General features: G+C 44.1%; 1 protein-coding gene across 1 annotated transcript; it reads right to left on the bottom strand.

Moving 5' to 3' along the window:
- Nucleotides 1-518: 518 nt before the first annotated feature.
- Nucleotides 519-4,698, bottom strand: LOC142371869 (uncharacterized). Its single transcript, XM_075454611.1, has 5 exons — nt 4,689-4,698; nt 4,261-4,496; nt 3,802-3,915; nt 980-1,223; nt 519-655 (listed from the first exon to the last, which is right to left on the bottom strand). Exons 1-5 carry the CDS (start codon nt 4,696-4,698, stop codon nt 519-521), a joined length of 741 nt encoding a protein of 246 aa, XP_075310726.1.
- Between the last annotated feature and the right edge of the window lie 10,817 nt (nt 4,699-15,515).

Genomic DNA, 15,515 nt, shown 5'->3' with positions numbered 1-15,515 from the left:
CATAACATAAGTGAACACAGTGAGTGAGTGAATGGAAGTGGACTCCCTCCTGACCTGATCCTGCAGGTGTCGGTCTGCATCTCTCTCCTCACACTGAGCCTGTTTGGCCCTCAGATGCTTCACTTCTTCCTCCAGCTTATGCACAGACTTCCTGGATATGAATGTACCGACATGAGAGCTCAGAGCGGCCACCAAACTGATGTAAACACTCATCTGACTAAAGTTTCAACTCTCACAGTGCAGCAGAATCACTTTGTTTCTAAAGCTAAAAACATCCACCAGTTCCCCTAACTTCCCTCTGCTGCATATTTCCATAAACACTACAGATGCCGGCCCTCCCTGAAGGCCTCCCTGAAGGCCTCTTTACCTGAGGTAGGACACCTGCTGCCTGAGCTCATTCAGTGCTTTGCTGCCTGCCTCCACACCTGCTGCCTCTGAGGGGACCTCTCTGTCGGGGCTCATGAGCTCCTTGAGCGTTTCCTCCAAGTTGTCCAGCTTTGGACAGACAGGTCAGGCCGTCAGAGCCGGAGGCGGAACAAAGGGAAGGTGGTGGTGTTTGCTTTACTCACCTTCTCCCGGTCACTCATTAGGCTCTCCATCAGAGCTCTCTGCTGGCTCAGCTGCTCCTTCAGGTCGTTGAAGCCATCCTGGGAGCCTGAATGTTCAATGAGATGATCATTTTCTGTCCCTGATGGCAGATCACACCGTGTGAGTAACGTAACGGGTTAGAGTACTCTAATTACTTTTATCGAGTAACGAGTAACGTAAGTAATCTGATGCGTAACGTTGGTATAAACCAACAGTTTCTTAAGGGTCAGATGATGTCATGTTACCTTTTCTTTGAATCTGATGCGTAACGTTGGTATAAACCAACAGTTTCTTAAGGGTCAGATGATGTCATGTTACCTTTTCTTTGAATCTGATGCGCAACGTTGGTATAAACCAACAGTTTCTTAAGGGTCAGATGATGTTATGTTACCTTTGCTGGTGACGAGCTCTCTGAGCTGAGCCAGCTGAGTCTGGTCCACCATGTTCTCCTCCAGCGCTGACATTCGAGCCTCCAGTGTCTCTGGGTAGCGTGCCGAACGTGGAGCTTCTGGTGTGGAGGAGGGCTCGGCAGGAAGCAGTGAAGAGGAGGACGGGATGTGAGGAGGTCCGGCGGGAGGCGAGTGCGGGGGATTGGTCAACAGGGCTCGATCCAAAACTCCCGAGTTTGCAAGCTCCTGTGGAAACAGCAGAGACGAGCTCAGAGATGAGGTCAGTGCGTTCAGACAGAGTGGAAACGGAGACGTCTGTAGGTCTTCCACACAGTCAGACGCCTGAGATAAGAATGACTGAGTGGGTTCCTCTCAGGACTCTTTGGTTTCTAAGGCTACCTTTACACGGAAACGATCTGAAACCAAAACGCAAAAGTCTTTTAAATCTGCATTTAGACGAGCGTTTTAAGGTGAAAATGTGCGTGCATACGGAAACGCTAAAGTGTGTGACGTTTCATATTTATCAATGCTTGGTCGTCTACCACTCCATTCATGAAGTCCTCCCAGGTCTCACCCACAGCTGTCCAGGTCGCCTGCTCTCTCTATGAACTCGAAGAATTTCGAGAACGTAGTTCATATTTTTGGTCTGTTCTTTACTACTCTCGCTCATCATTGCTGTTATCTGATGAAATGACTCTTGAACGTCAATTACCGCGCCTAAGGCGAGTTGAAAGTCCGCAGGGACGGACATGTTGATAGCCTACTGATGTGTTTCCCACGGTTTCCTGGCGCTTTATTATGCCCTTCACGTAATTTTTATGTGACGAGAAACGCAGTTTTGCGTTTTTCATCCTTTACACGGTGGCGCGACAGTGGAGTGTTTTCAATAATTCCACTCTGGAGGGCGGTTTCACTTTTTTGCGTTTTCATGCCCCCAAAACGCCGTTACCATCTAAACGATATAGTGCATCCGCAAAAAGGTTTTGCGTTTTTAACCCGTTTTCGTTTCCGTGTAAAGTGCCCCTAAGCAGAGGTAGCTGCTTCGTGGCAGCCAGGTGTTCACAACGATGCAGCTTTTTGGTCCTGTGATGTCAGCGATTTCTTTCACAGGGAGGCAGAATTCACCAGCAGCTGGACTGTTCAGCCACATAATGATGAGCGTGAGCCGGACACATGCACAGAGGTGGGTAGTAACCAGTTACATTTACTCCAGTAAGTTTTTGAAAGCATTATACTTCTAGGAGTAGTTTTAAATCTCTATACTTTTTACTTTTACTTGAGTAGATGTGTGCAGCAGAAACTGTCCTCTTACTCCGCTACATTAGGCTACAATGAGCTGGTTACTTTTCTTCTTACCTCTTTGGTATTCTACGCCTCATTATTTTTATCCCCCCGCGTACGCCTCATTTTAATGTTTTATTCTGACAGAGAGAGAGACTTCCGCCAAAGGCTCTACCACCTGACTGTGTTCCACCAATCAGACGCAGCCGTGCAGTCTGGTCACGTGACCATACTCGATCTCAGCGGCGGGACGGGTTAGCTTTAGCATTAGCAGTCGTAGCAAACAAACAAAGAAACAGATGAAAAATGTCAGAACCAACGGTGGGAAATGAAGACGCAGACGAGGCCTCATACTGAAAGCATGTTTACCTTACAAAGAGTGAGAAACAGCAGCTACATTATGTGTCTTCTGTGTCAACCAAAACAAACGCACATTTCAGCAGAAACTCAACATCTAACTTGAGGAAACATGTAGCGCTAAGTTTCCTAAACTCGTTTTTTCCCCCATGGATAGGTGAATGTTTGTTTTTTAGGTTCCATATGGGTTACATATGTTTTAAACATTTCCTAAGTCTCTTTTATTTTTTATTGAAGTACTTGAATTTACCTGGATTATTTTAATTTAAGCTATTTTGTAATTAATTAATTCATTTTAATTTATTTTATCAATTGGATGAACTCTAATTTGCCTAAAGATGATTATTTAGTATTTTTGTCTGTCTGATTGAATGCTTGTGTTAACAAATAAATCAGACGTTACTCAACAGTTACTCAGTACTTGAGTAGTTTTTTCACCAAGCACTTTTTTACTCATACTCAAGTAATTACTTGGATGACTACTTTTTACTTTTACTTGAGTCATATTATTCTGAAGTAACAGTACTTCTACTTGAGTCCATTTTTTGGCTGCTCTACCCACCTCTGTCCATGCATCATCTCCACTGCTCTGCAGCTGTTGGTGCAGCTCTACTGAGGTCACACGGAGGATTTGCTCCTGAATCAAAACTTCTGGAAGAGTTTGGATGTAAAGCCTTCATTTGTTGTGTTTCTTGCATGCGTCTGTGCTTTTAGTCGTGATCATTCAGTTTTAATCAATGATCAACTGTCATACAAACCCCATCAAACGGTGTCTATATGGTGCAGTTAACCCTGGAATAGTTCAATACAGACCTTATAAAGATTGAAAGTGATATTTAAAGGTTTCTTTCCTTTCTTGCTATAAGTTATCGTGCTCTTCTTTTGCATCTGGATAGAACCCAAAGCTCCCACAGTGCAGCTGTGTTGGTCAGATTGGGAACTGAAGCTGAAGCTACAGTCAAACTGAGTTCACTGAAATACAGCTGCTGAAATGTTAGGACTTAAACACCTGGAGATAAAGAGGCCGGACGCCATCAGAACGCAGCAGAAGAAGCAGGGAGAATTAAAAAATGTGGGAATACTGATGTAACTACGATAGTTCTGTTTGTTTGATCCAGAGTATCTCATACATTACAGGCGTGTCAGCAGCTGACTTCTCTTTCAGACGACAGGATCAGCTTCTTACCTTCTGCAGGTTCTCCCTCTCGCTCAGCAGGGCCGACTGCAGGGTTTCCCAGGTGACGCACTGACTCTCCTGGCCTGGGTCTGGGTACCTCTGAAAGGCGTCCCTCAGAGAACTCTGTCACAACAAGGAGTCACACAGAAACATGCAGCACAGATGTGACACCAGAGAGCAGAGAGGGCAGCTCAACCAGTTTGGCTTCAGTCAGATCTAAAGTTCAGAGGAGAAACTCCACAGACCTGAGCATTTATCTCCGTCTGTCCCAGTATGAAACCAATGTCAAAAGCTTTTACTGAATATTTTACTGCCAGCTGTGATGGATTCATTCTTTTTATGCATCTACCACAACAACTAAAGATGGAGGAGAGTTTCTTTAAGGGGAAAGTTGGATTCAAACCCACACAAGTTGGAATAAAGAAGAAATGTCCTCCAGAGAGAGAGAGGAACCTCCTACAGACTCACCACGGCTTCCTCCAGGGTGTCCACACGGTGGCAGCACTGCTCCACCACACTCAGCGTCTCCTCCATCTGAAGGCCCTCCTCTTCCTGAGAGCCCTCCTCTTCCTGAGAGCCCTCCTCCTCCTGAGGGCCCTGCACCTGGAGGCCATCCACCTGCTGAGGGCCATCCACCTGCTGAGGGCCCTCCACCTGCTGAGAGCCCTGCACCTGAAGGCCCTCCTCCACCTGAGGGCCCTGAGCTGTCACAGAGCTTTTCGAGGACCGACCAACTCCACGACCTTTCCCGACCTTTCAGAACATGAACAGAAGTCTCTTTGGTTAGGAGAAAATGTTTGTTGTTGTTGTTGTTCACTGTGAGCAGATCACAATCTGTAAAACCAAGTCTGTCAGCTGACAGACCAACACACATCAGCTGCTTCTGCGTGTTGTACCGGAGTTCATTTCATTTTCTTCCTAACTTCAGATCAGACTCTGGCAGTAAACTAGCCTGGCTGACGCGTCCACATCTGGATGAGATGGTGGTCTGGGAACTAAGTGTGCATTTTCTCGTATTTGAGGCGCGGTTTATGAATGCCTAGAGCCGTTTATTGGGCGCTACGAATGTCTATCAAATGGCGTCTGGTTCTTCCCATGCTGCTTTGCGCGCGATTCATAGCCAATTGTATCACTTATATCAGATGACGTATGTAGAGCGACAGAAATTCGACGAGGAAATACATCCTTCTTGGCAATGAAATCTCTCAACGCCAAACGTTGCTCTTTTTTAAAAGTAAACTTGCGCTCTAAACTACTTAAAACACTTTCTAAGGCTGCATCGAACGGTAACGTTGTGTCCGCTGCCATGTTGGATTAACACTCTACAAGCTTCGGTGTCGCGCATAGACGTCGTCATCGTCTTGCTGCCCCCCCCCCCCCCCCCGTTCTGTGATTGGTTCCCTAACTCAGGCAAAAATAAGAGCGGTGGTTTCCAGGGTGCCTTTGCAGTGTGAATGAAATCGCGTGCAAAGCAGCATGGGAATTCCCAGGCTAGCAGTAAACTGTGTTTTTAAATGTTTAAAGCTCTCTCTCTGCAGCTCTGAACCATCTGCTGATGGTTGCCATGACTTCTGTTCAGTCTGAGATGATCTTTCTGATCGCTGAGCTTTTATTACCTGGTTGGAAAGACCAACGGTTCTCCGGCCCTGCCCGTCCGTGACCTTGGTTGCGGCTCCTTTGTGCTGGCGGAGCTCCTGGAGCTGCTCCTTCAGATGGTCGCCCTGCTCGTGAAGCTCCTGGATGAGCTTCATCGCCTGCAAAGACAACAGATTTCAAACCCATCCTCAGCTCCAACTGGGGGTGGGTATTTGCAAAGAAGTCGATTCGAATCACGATTCACATGCCACGATGCGATACTATCACGATACTTGAATTATTGCAATGCATTGCGATATTTTCACTGAACATACTTAAAAGGAGAACTGCGGTATTTTCAACATTTCTGAGTCGTCTGCAATGTTTTAGAACCCCCCTCACCGCTTTTTTTATGTTTACTGCTGTCTCCGGTGTTTGTCTAATTTTGATTCTTCTCAACCTGCTTCAGAATGGCAAGCATGGTGCATGTACAAAAAGGTCCGTAAAAGCTCCATAAACGTCCGTTTTCAAAATAATCAACTCACCGGAGTGGTTACTGGTGTGCACTGGTAATCCATATCAAATTTCGTGGCGAAAAGTTGCTTCTGTCATGTTTTATTTGACATTTTGTACTGGATGTTCGTTGATATTACTCCGCCACCGCTAAGAAAATAGTGCGAGCATGAACGAGCTGCCAAATAAAACACGACAGAAGCAACTTTTCGCCACGAAATTTGATATGGATTACCAGTGCACACCAGTAACCACTCCGGTGAGTTGATGATTTTGAAAACGGACATTTATGGTGCTTTTAAGGACCTTTTTGGACATGCACCATGCTTGCCATTCTGAAGCAGGTTGAGATGAAGCAAAATTAGGAAAATACCGGAGACAGCAGTAAACATCAAAAAAGCGGTGAGGGGGGTTCTAAAACATTGCAGACGACTCAGAAAAGAGGCTTAATGTTGAAAATACCGCAGTTCTCCTTTAAAAAAAAATACAGCCATTACCAGTGGCTGACTGGCTGTGAATGATCTGGATAGTGTCTTCAATTGACACATAAACCAAAGCAAATCAATTAATAACTGTATTTATTGAAACAACTTTTGGAGGTATTGCCATTAAAACATATTACTGGACACACTCATCACAAAAAGTGCATAGGATTTATAAAACTATAAAAAAATAGAAAAAATATTGCAAACATTCCTTACAAAATGCATCAATTGCATGTGTCCTATCATTAAAGGCATTTAAAAAAAAAAAGAAATATCGATACTTGGCGTCAAGAATCGATGCAGTAGATCGCGAAAATTAGAATCGCGATGCATCGTCATGACGATTATTTTGCACACCCCTAGCTCCAACACGAGCTCCCTGAGGATTCTCAGGATGCCGACTGGACCACATAGTAAACGTTATGTCCTCCCTGTGACCTCTGACCTTTGGGAGGACAGAAGCTGTGAGCAGAGACTAATCGAGCAGGTTGTTCTAATTTCCTGTGAGCTCGTGGAGGTTTGTTTGCAGAGCAAACGCTCGTGTTGAATCTGTTCCGTCTCCGCTGAAACAAAGACATTCCTGAGCTGCATGTGAGGGGCCGTTTACCCGGTGTCAGATGTGCCCGGACATGAAATGATGCATGGAGACCCCCCGCAGCTGCAATGACTAACAGCACGTTAATGAGTGTTTGTCAGAATTCAAACAGTCTGTGTGCTGCGTTTTTTACCTTCTTCTAATTCCATCTCACTTTTTAAACTCATTTCTCCCTTTCTACATGCACATTCTCCGTATTTCTTCTCACATTGGTCTGTAATTCCAATAATTCTGTCTCAAATATACCTGAAAATGAATCTTTATGTCTTCTATTGAACAAAACTGAAGTTTAAACGACTTGAGTTCATCAGTCTGAACAACAGCAAGTGAAGCTCTGCTGGGCCCTGAAATTTAAAGCTAAAGTATTAAATGATCAATATTTCCAATATTTAGAATATATTTCTGGTACTTCACGAAGCATAAATCTTTAAATGAACCTCAAAGTCATTTGGGAAAAGCAAATATTGACCTGGCAGAGGAAGGAAGGTTTGTTTACGGGACTTAAGTTGTCCAACTTTCACTGGAACAAACGGCTAAGATGAACCAGCAGAAGCTCAGTCCCAGCAACCAGAACAGATCAGTTCAGCTTCCTGCTGCGTTCGTCCGGAGGCCCGAAGCAAGGCAGCTCCTCCAGAAGCAAGGCAGCTCCTCCAGAAGCAAGGCAGCTCCTCCAGAAACAGCTTCCAGAGGAGCTTTGTTCTGGTGCTGCGTAAGGGCAGTGGCATCGTCTATCCAAAGACACGTTTGGGTGCGTCGTCGTAGCCAGGAGTGGTGGGACTGATGTGAGCGGCTTTTCAGACACGTAGGTCGGATAAATGCGCCCTGGCCGTTCAGACTGCAGTCGCATGGCAAAACATCAGATACGTATCGGAATTAGGACCGATATCCAAGTGGCCTGGATCGGATTTGAAAAATCCGATCTGTGCTGTTCAGACTGTCATGAAAAGATCAGATACAGGTCGGATTTGGGTCACTTCAGTGTGCTGTCTGAACGTAGCCTTTGTTTTGTTTTTACTGCTGCGTGTCACTGTGTTCAGCCCGGCTCCACCTGAACACACCTGAGACTCTGGGTGGATCCGAACAGACGGAGCAGCTGCGTGCAGCGAATAGCTCGCCCCGTGTGCGTTACTGGTTAATCTCTCCCCTCAGAAACTCATTAACTCGTCCTGCTGCACTTTGAACACACGGCGCTCCCCTGGGGGGCTTCCGCCCTCAAACCAACACATGATAATCCCCTCTCGGGGTGATAGCTGTGGCATGTGGCGGGGGCACGCCGGGTCAGCCTGTCACGGCTGACCCGGCCGCTGCCCACAGAGGACATGAATGATTCAGACGCTTTCAGGGCGCCGCAGCGGCACCTGCACCTGCCCAGAGGGCTATTCATCGCCTGACAGCCAGAGCCATCTCTGCAGGGGACTAATTACCCCGTATCACATGCAGGGAGGCAGGACGGGAGCGGGGCGGGGGGCCGCGGCGGGCCCGGGTCACGTCACCACTGACACCTGCAGCGTGTAAGACGGTGAGCGGACACCGCGGCTCCGTCACTGAAACACAGACGGGCGGTTCTGAGGAGAACGCTGCAGATCCGGAGCGGCTTCTCTTCGGGAGGCGGCCGGACGGAAACCTGAACACGCGCAAGCAGCGGCCATTTGAGATGTCAGGGTGGCGCCCGTCTCTTTGTGCTGCCTGTCATCAGCGGCTTAGCGCCACGCTGACATGTCTACCCCGGCCTCCAGAGAACATAGAGAAGAAGAAGAAGGAGGCGGCCTGGCTGCTGGATGAGACCCAGAACTCCTGCAGTCTGAAGAAAAGTCCTGAGAAACTTTGAGCTCTGGGTGTTTATCAGCTGACACATCTGGGTCTGATCTGGCTCAATGACAGGCTGATGTTGGATGAGCCAGATGTGTCCCTGTTGTTGGATGAGCCAGATGTGTCCCTGTTGTTGGATGAGCCAGATGCGTCCCCGTTGTTGGATGAGCCAGATGTGTCCCTGTTGTTGGATGAGCCAGATGTGTCCCTGTTGTTGGATGAGCCAGATGTGTCACACTGTTGTTGGATGAGCCAGATGCGTCCCCGTTGTTGGATGAGCCAGATGTGTCCCCGTTGTTGGATGAGCCAGATGTGTCCCTGTTGTTGGATGAGCCAGATGTGTCCCTGTTGTTGGATGAGCCAGATGTGTCACTGTTGTTGGATGAGCCAGATGTGTCCCCGTTGTTGGATGAGCCAGATGTGTCCCTGTTGTTGGATGAGCCAGATGTGTCCCTGTTGTTGGATGACCCAGATGTGTCACACTGTTGTTGGATGAGCCAGATGTGTCGCTGTTGTTGGATGAGCCAGATGTGTCCCTGTTGTTGGATGAGCCAGATGTGTCCCTGTTGTTGGATGACCCAGATGTGTCACACTGTTGTTGGATGACCCAGATGTGTCGCTGTTGTTGGATGAGCCAGATGCGTCCCCGTTGTTGGATGAGCCAGATGTGTCGGCGTTGTTGGATGAGCCAGATGTGTCCCTGTTGTTGGATGAGCCAGATGTGTCACACTGTTGTTGGATGAGCCAGATGCGTCCCCGTTGTTGGATGAGCCAGATGTGTCCCTGTTGTTGGATGAGCCAGATGTGTCACACTGTTGTTGGATGAGCCAGATGCGTCCCTGTTGTTGGATGAGCCAGATGTGTCCCTGTTGTTGGATGACCCAGATGTGTCACACTGTTGTTGGATGAGCCAGATGCGTCCCCGTTGTTGGATGAGCCAGATGTGTCGCCGTTGTTGGATGAGCCAGATGTGTCCCTGTTGTTGGATGAGCCAGATGTGTCACTGTTGCTGGATGAGCCAGATGCGTCCCCGTTGTTGGATGAGCCAGATGTGTCCCTGTTGTTGGATGAGGTTACAGAAGAGAAACTCACCATCCTGACTGTAGCCAGCGGATCAAACTGATGGATGAATGTGGCTCATAGTGTAAAAGCCCTTTGAGTGGCCAACTAGAAAAGCAGCATATAAACTGGGTCCATTTACTGTTTATCCACCAGGTTAAAATGTGCTGGACACAGGAAGTGGTTCCATCATCTTCTCACCTGCCGAGGGATGTTTCAGCTCCCACAATGCACCTGGAGCCCAGAGGAGGCTGCAGGAGAAGTGCTTTAAGCATCCATGTTGTGTAAAAGGGTGGAGGTGTTGGTGTTGGTGGTCATAAAGGGATAGTTCGCCTCTTTTGACATGAAGCTGTATAACATCCCATATCAGCAACATCATTTATGAACATCTTCTTACCCCCTGCTGTGTCCTGTGAGCAGAGTTCCAGCCTCGTTTTGGTGTTGACGAAGGTAGTCCGGCTAGTTGGCTGGGGTTTAAAAAATAAAGCGTCTTGCTTCTCAAAACAATATGCGTTCAACAGAGTAATACATTTGCATCACAAAATCGTTCTCCAGGAAAAAGTCAGACCTCACAATAGATCAGTCCCGCCTTAGCAACTCGATTAAAAAAATAAAAATAAACAACTCAGACTTTTTTATGACAGAAGATAGGACTTTAAATTTGATTCAAATGTTAAACATTTAATAAGTTATGGAAGATGACTATAGGTATTAACAGAGAAATGTTCTTACTAATAATGCAACATTGCTCTAAGTAAGACTTTTATTAACACTGATGCATTAAAGTTTAGAATCTTCTTCATATTTCTGGACTAAAATCAAAATCAATCAAATCAAATTGATTGATTTTTATTTATTTGTTTATTTCGTCATTTATTATTATTATTAGTTAGTTGTAGTATTTTTTACTAGAATTGGTATTATTATTGTTGTTTTATTGTTGTTAATACAATCTTTGTAAATATTAAAAAAAAAATGTTGAGCTATACTTGACTAATTTGAATTTCCCCCATTGGGGGATGAAGAAAGTATTTTTCTATTCTAAAATGTAGAAGTTTACAGTTTATAAACTTCTACAATTTTTAGTCCAGAAAGATTAGAAAATGCTTAATTAAGAAAACACATTAAAATATACTAAACTTTTTTTATTTGTTTCTCTTTATATTATTTTATGTATTTTAATGCTTCTTCCACTCCCTGCTGCAATGCTTTTATTTTATGTAAAGCACTTTGAATTGTTTGTACATGAAATGTGCTTTATGAATAAATTTGATTAGATTAGATTAAACTAAACTCAGTAAAATGTGTTTTGGACTGTGTGGGTGAGGAGCTGCTCTCACCTTTGACACGCCGTCCTCGCAGATCTGGATGCGGGACCGGGACCGGGACCTTTCCTGGCCGTCCGCGGCCGAACCCGAGCCAGAGGTCGGAGATCCAGCAGCTTCTACCCGCTCCTGGAGCTCTGACCCGGGGATGTCCCTCCGACTCTCCTCCAGCTCCACCGCGGCATCAGGTGCTCTGCCGCGGGGATGAGAGTCCCTCCACTGGGTCTTCACCTCCCGGAGGTTCAGCCGCGTCAGCACCGCCAGGAGCAGCGAGTGAAGAGCGCCGAAGTTGACGTTGACGGAGCCCCCCTGGTCGATGGCCAAGTCCAACAAGTCCAACAAGTCGATGTGCTCCTCCGACATGTTGGTTCTTAGCGACGCGACAACCGTTGAACCGTTAAAATAGTTAGTTAGGCCAACTGCCAAATCCAACTCAACTCACCTCCGTGTGTCAGTTAGTGACGACTCCGCCTCAAACCAACAAACAATGGGGTATAAACAGTATAAAGTTAAAAAAAAAAAAAAAAAAAAATCAGTATTAAATAACTTTAACAGTCTCTCAGTCTTTCAGAACCGTCCGAACGTAATCTCGGAGTTTGTTTGGAGTCTAATATCGTTCAAAAGAAAATAAGAACCTTCGGCTGTTAAGCTAGCCAATTTTACCGGAAGTACGGAGCTTTCCCTTTCACAGTACAATTTACACTTAAGTGCGCGATATATTTTTCCAAGTGAGACTTTTTTATTTTAATACGTATGATATAAATGATAAGTTTCTCTTTGAGTTTAAACCAATCAGAGCAAAATCTTATAACAAACGGAGGTAAAAACGTTACTTTTTTAACCAGCAATTCTTTTATTGTGAAATGTAGTAACCGGATAAAGTATTAAGTCGTTCTTTTTCGCTTGACCCCGACTCAAGCTGCAGATTCCCACGTTGAACAACTCACAGCGTTACCGGTCGCTAGGCAACAAGAGGCAGTCAGGCTGCGTTTTAAAGATGAACTGAAATGAATGTTCATATATCATTCAAATTAAATTTTTGTCTTTTTCTAAAACCATCAATCCAACTTGAACTAAATTTTCCGGGCATAACTTGTTAAAACGGCCATTTAAAAGTGTGAATTATCTGGCCTTTGGTGCGAAATTGGCCATGTGACCGTGACGTCATAGGGTTGACTCCCTTATTTGCTAGTATGGCTGGCTGCGAAAACAACATACATTTGATGGACCTATATCTCATAAAGGAACCAAAATTCTGATACAAACATCAGCAGGTCGAAAGAACACACCTCTAACATTATGTGGAAAAACTTTCGTTGAATTTAAGCCACACAAATCGATTTAATATCTATATTGTAGAGGCTCTCTGCACCTCCCGTATGGGTAATAAACTTCTAGAACTAGAACTTCTGTGTCAACCCTATGACGTCACGCATAAAAAAATGAATTCGCACAAAAAGACAAAATGTGGCTCCTTTTGAGCCCGTTTTAACATGACTTCCCGGATAAATTATTATCCAGACAATATCTCATTTTAATCGCAAGGCTTGGAACCTTTAGAGTCAGCAGCAAAAACTGTGAAATTCCAACAATTAAAATTCGTTTCATGAGTCCTTTAAGGAAAAGAGAAATGTCGCGTTCATACACAAAAAATAGTTTATAACAATATTTAGAATAATTAATTAATTTAAAGGTTTTTTTCTTACCAATTTTATACATAAATAAGCAAAAATCAAAACTACACTTTTATTAATTTTAAGCTACTATAGCGCTGAATTATGATGGTAAAAATAGCTTTATTTAAAAAAAAAAAAAACATTTCAAATCGGTAATAAGATTGTAAAAACAAAAAAGGGTTAATAGTCTCATAAATAATAATAATTGAGAATTATCATAAAATTACAAAATAAATAATCTGTTAATATCAGTAACAATGGGAAGAATTGGGGCAGTAACCGAAAATTGGCCGATATTTAAGCTTATTTAAGAAAATTGGCCAATGTTTAAAGTGGAAGTTATATTATGCGTTCTGGTTATTATGGTTGGCCGTAATTACCAGGACATAGTAAAGTTAAAGTATGTTACATGCGATGGTTTCTATGTAATGACCATAAATCAGGGCTGCAAACTGATCAATTACCATTTCATTTCTTGGTAATATTACATTAAACAAAATATTTAGAGGCATAACGCCTACCTGGAAACATGTGCCTAGGTAATCATTACGATACTGGTTATTACATGATAATTACATGTTTAATTTTCAGCCTGCAACTAAAAACATACAATTCAAATATCCAAATCACTTATTTCTACAGGCTCTGCGCCTCAATTGCATCATTCGTTTATGGAAATTACTTTAAGTCTGAATACTTTTGACGTTTTCACACCTCGTGTAACATAAAAACTGTAGCTGTTCCGTCCAGGCTGCCACAGTAACGCTGCACAACCACCCAAAAGTCAGCTTAAAAAGGTTTTTCATCCCATTTAACATCAGTTCGACCACATCTGCATCAAATCCTCCATCCCGTTGTTTTTAGTGGAACCAGGTAACGCACACAGCATAAGTTCAAAATAACATTTTATTGATAATAAAAATAAGCAAGCAAAGTGTTGAGTGGTTTTCTTAATTACTACATTCAAGTATAAAATCACCCTCATAGCAGTCATTTCCCTTCTTACCCTTGATTGCATCAGTTGCAGCTGAAACATAACTTGGTTACAGCCATCCTGATGTTTTATGGAGCAATAAATTACACAGAAGAATGAAGTGTCAGTTTAAACATACAGAAAGAACACATTACAGCATGTCTGATATCGCTTTTCCTGGCCGCATGAAGCCGCGCGGACACGCGGGTCCTAAGGCGCACATTTACTGAGCCGGTTGGGTATCAGATCCTCACAGAACGACACTGAACTGAGGGGTTGGAAACAGAAAAAGGGACGAACACGACTGACGGGCTGGCAGCTCTGCGAGGTTTCCCTCTGAAACCTGAACCACGAGTCGAGCTCAAAGCTGGTTCAAGCGTCAGCAGACTCTCGTTGTTTTGACCTTTTGGGATATGCAACAATAAAAGGTCTATAAAGGCACTAAAACTAATTTATATTGAATGATAATCAGTTTTATAAGTTATATTTGCTTTATGAAAAGGGGAAAAACCTATTTATTCTTATTATTTGGTTGTGTTTTTATGGTTAAAGCACTAATTTAAGGCAGAATCTGCTCATTTTCTCCCCCAATTAATATGAATTTACCCGGCTTGTATGTAGTGAAGGAAATATTGTGTCGATGAGCTGAAATAGTTGAGTAAATAATACACTTTTATTTATTTCCCACCTTTTAAAAAAAAAAAAAAAAAAATTGAATTAATTTTACAGGCATATTTAACATATCATCCACCTGTTTATTCATCTAAAAGTGACTAAAATGGCACTCCATTGTCACGACTGTGTGTTGAGACAGTTTCCGGGATATTTTTAGGGCTTTTAAAGGGTCGTGTGAAGCACGAAGAAGAAGTTGTCAGTACCAGACCAGCAGTGGACAGCGGTCAGAGTTCTCTGCTTTCAGAAGGCTGGACTCCAAAGAAGGACATCTTTCCCCATTTAAAAACATCTCAAACTGAAGAACACGACATTGTGTGACCGTGTGAATAACAAATAAAGATGTGACGGAAGCAGTGTAGAACAGTCTTTACTGGAAACACTGAAACATTAAAGGTTGGAGGTGTTTTAGATGGTAAAGATGGACCCAGCGTGAGGAGCTTTCAGCTGAGCTGAGCAGTCAGAGTTCCTCCCTTGTTCTCCAAACTGAGTCAGAGTTATTAACTGAATCTGTCCGACGCCGTGGACTGTGAGAGGAAACCATGCAACTAAGGTCTGGATGAGCGTTTACATGCAGAAGCTTGGAGAGCTTCAGTTTGGCACGATTTCAGTGGAACGAACGTGTTTAAACTCAGTTTAATAGTCGAGTTTTGGTTGGTCTGACAGAAATCTGTTATTTCCTCGTGTCTCTGGTAAAAGCTGCAACTCACTATCGTTACGTACTTCACACGACCCCCATCTAAAAAGCTAAAAATAAATAAATCCCTTTTTTTTATAGGTTTTCTGTGGCTCAGGTCAGCATAGACTTCAGGTCCTTAGGAAGGTTGGCCTTCCTAAGCCTCTGAAAGAGTTCGTCTCTCACCTTCCTGTTGGTTCGATCGGAGGAAAAGTGTGGAGTTCAGCAGATGTTGGCAGCTGGTTGAGCCGGCATCAAACTGCATGATGGGAAATGTATGAAGCAGCATTTAAGGGGCAGACCCTGCCCTCAGCTTCAGTTTAAAGTCTACTTTCACAGCCAGCTCACCACGTCTGATCATCTCC

Source organism: Odontesthes bonariensis, chromosome 21 (assembly GCF_027942865.1).
Source record: "Odontesthes bonariensis isolate fOdoBon6 chromosome 21, fOdoBon6.hap1, whole genome shotgun sequence".
Taxonomy (NCBI): domain Eukaryota; kingdom Metazoa; phylum Chordata; class Actinopteri; order Atheriniformes; family Atherinopsidae; genus Odontesthes; species Odontesthes bonariensis.
The sequence above is the reverse complement of the archived record's forward strand: the minus strand, read 5'-3'. Positions and strand labels throughout refer to the sequence as shown.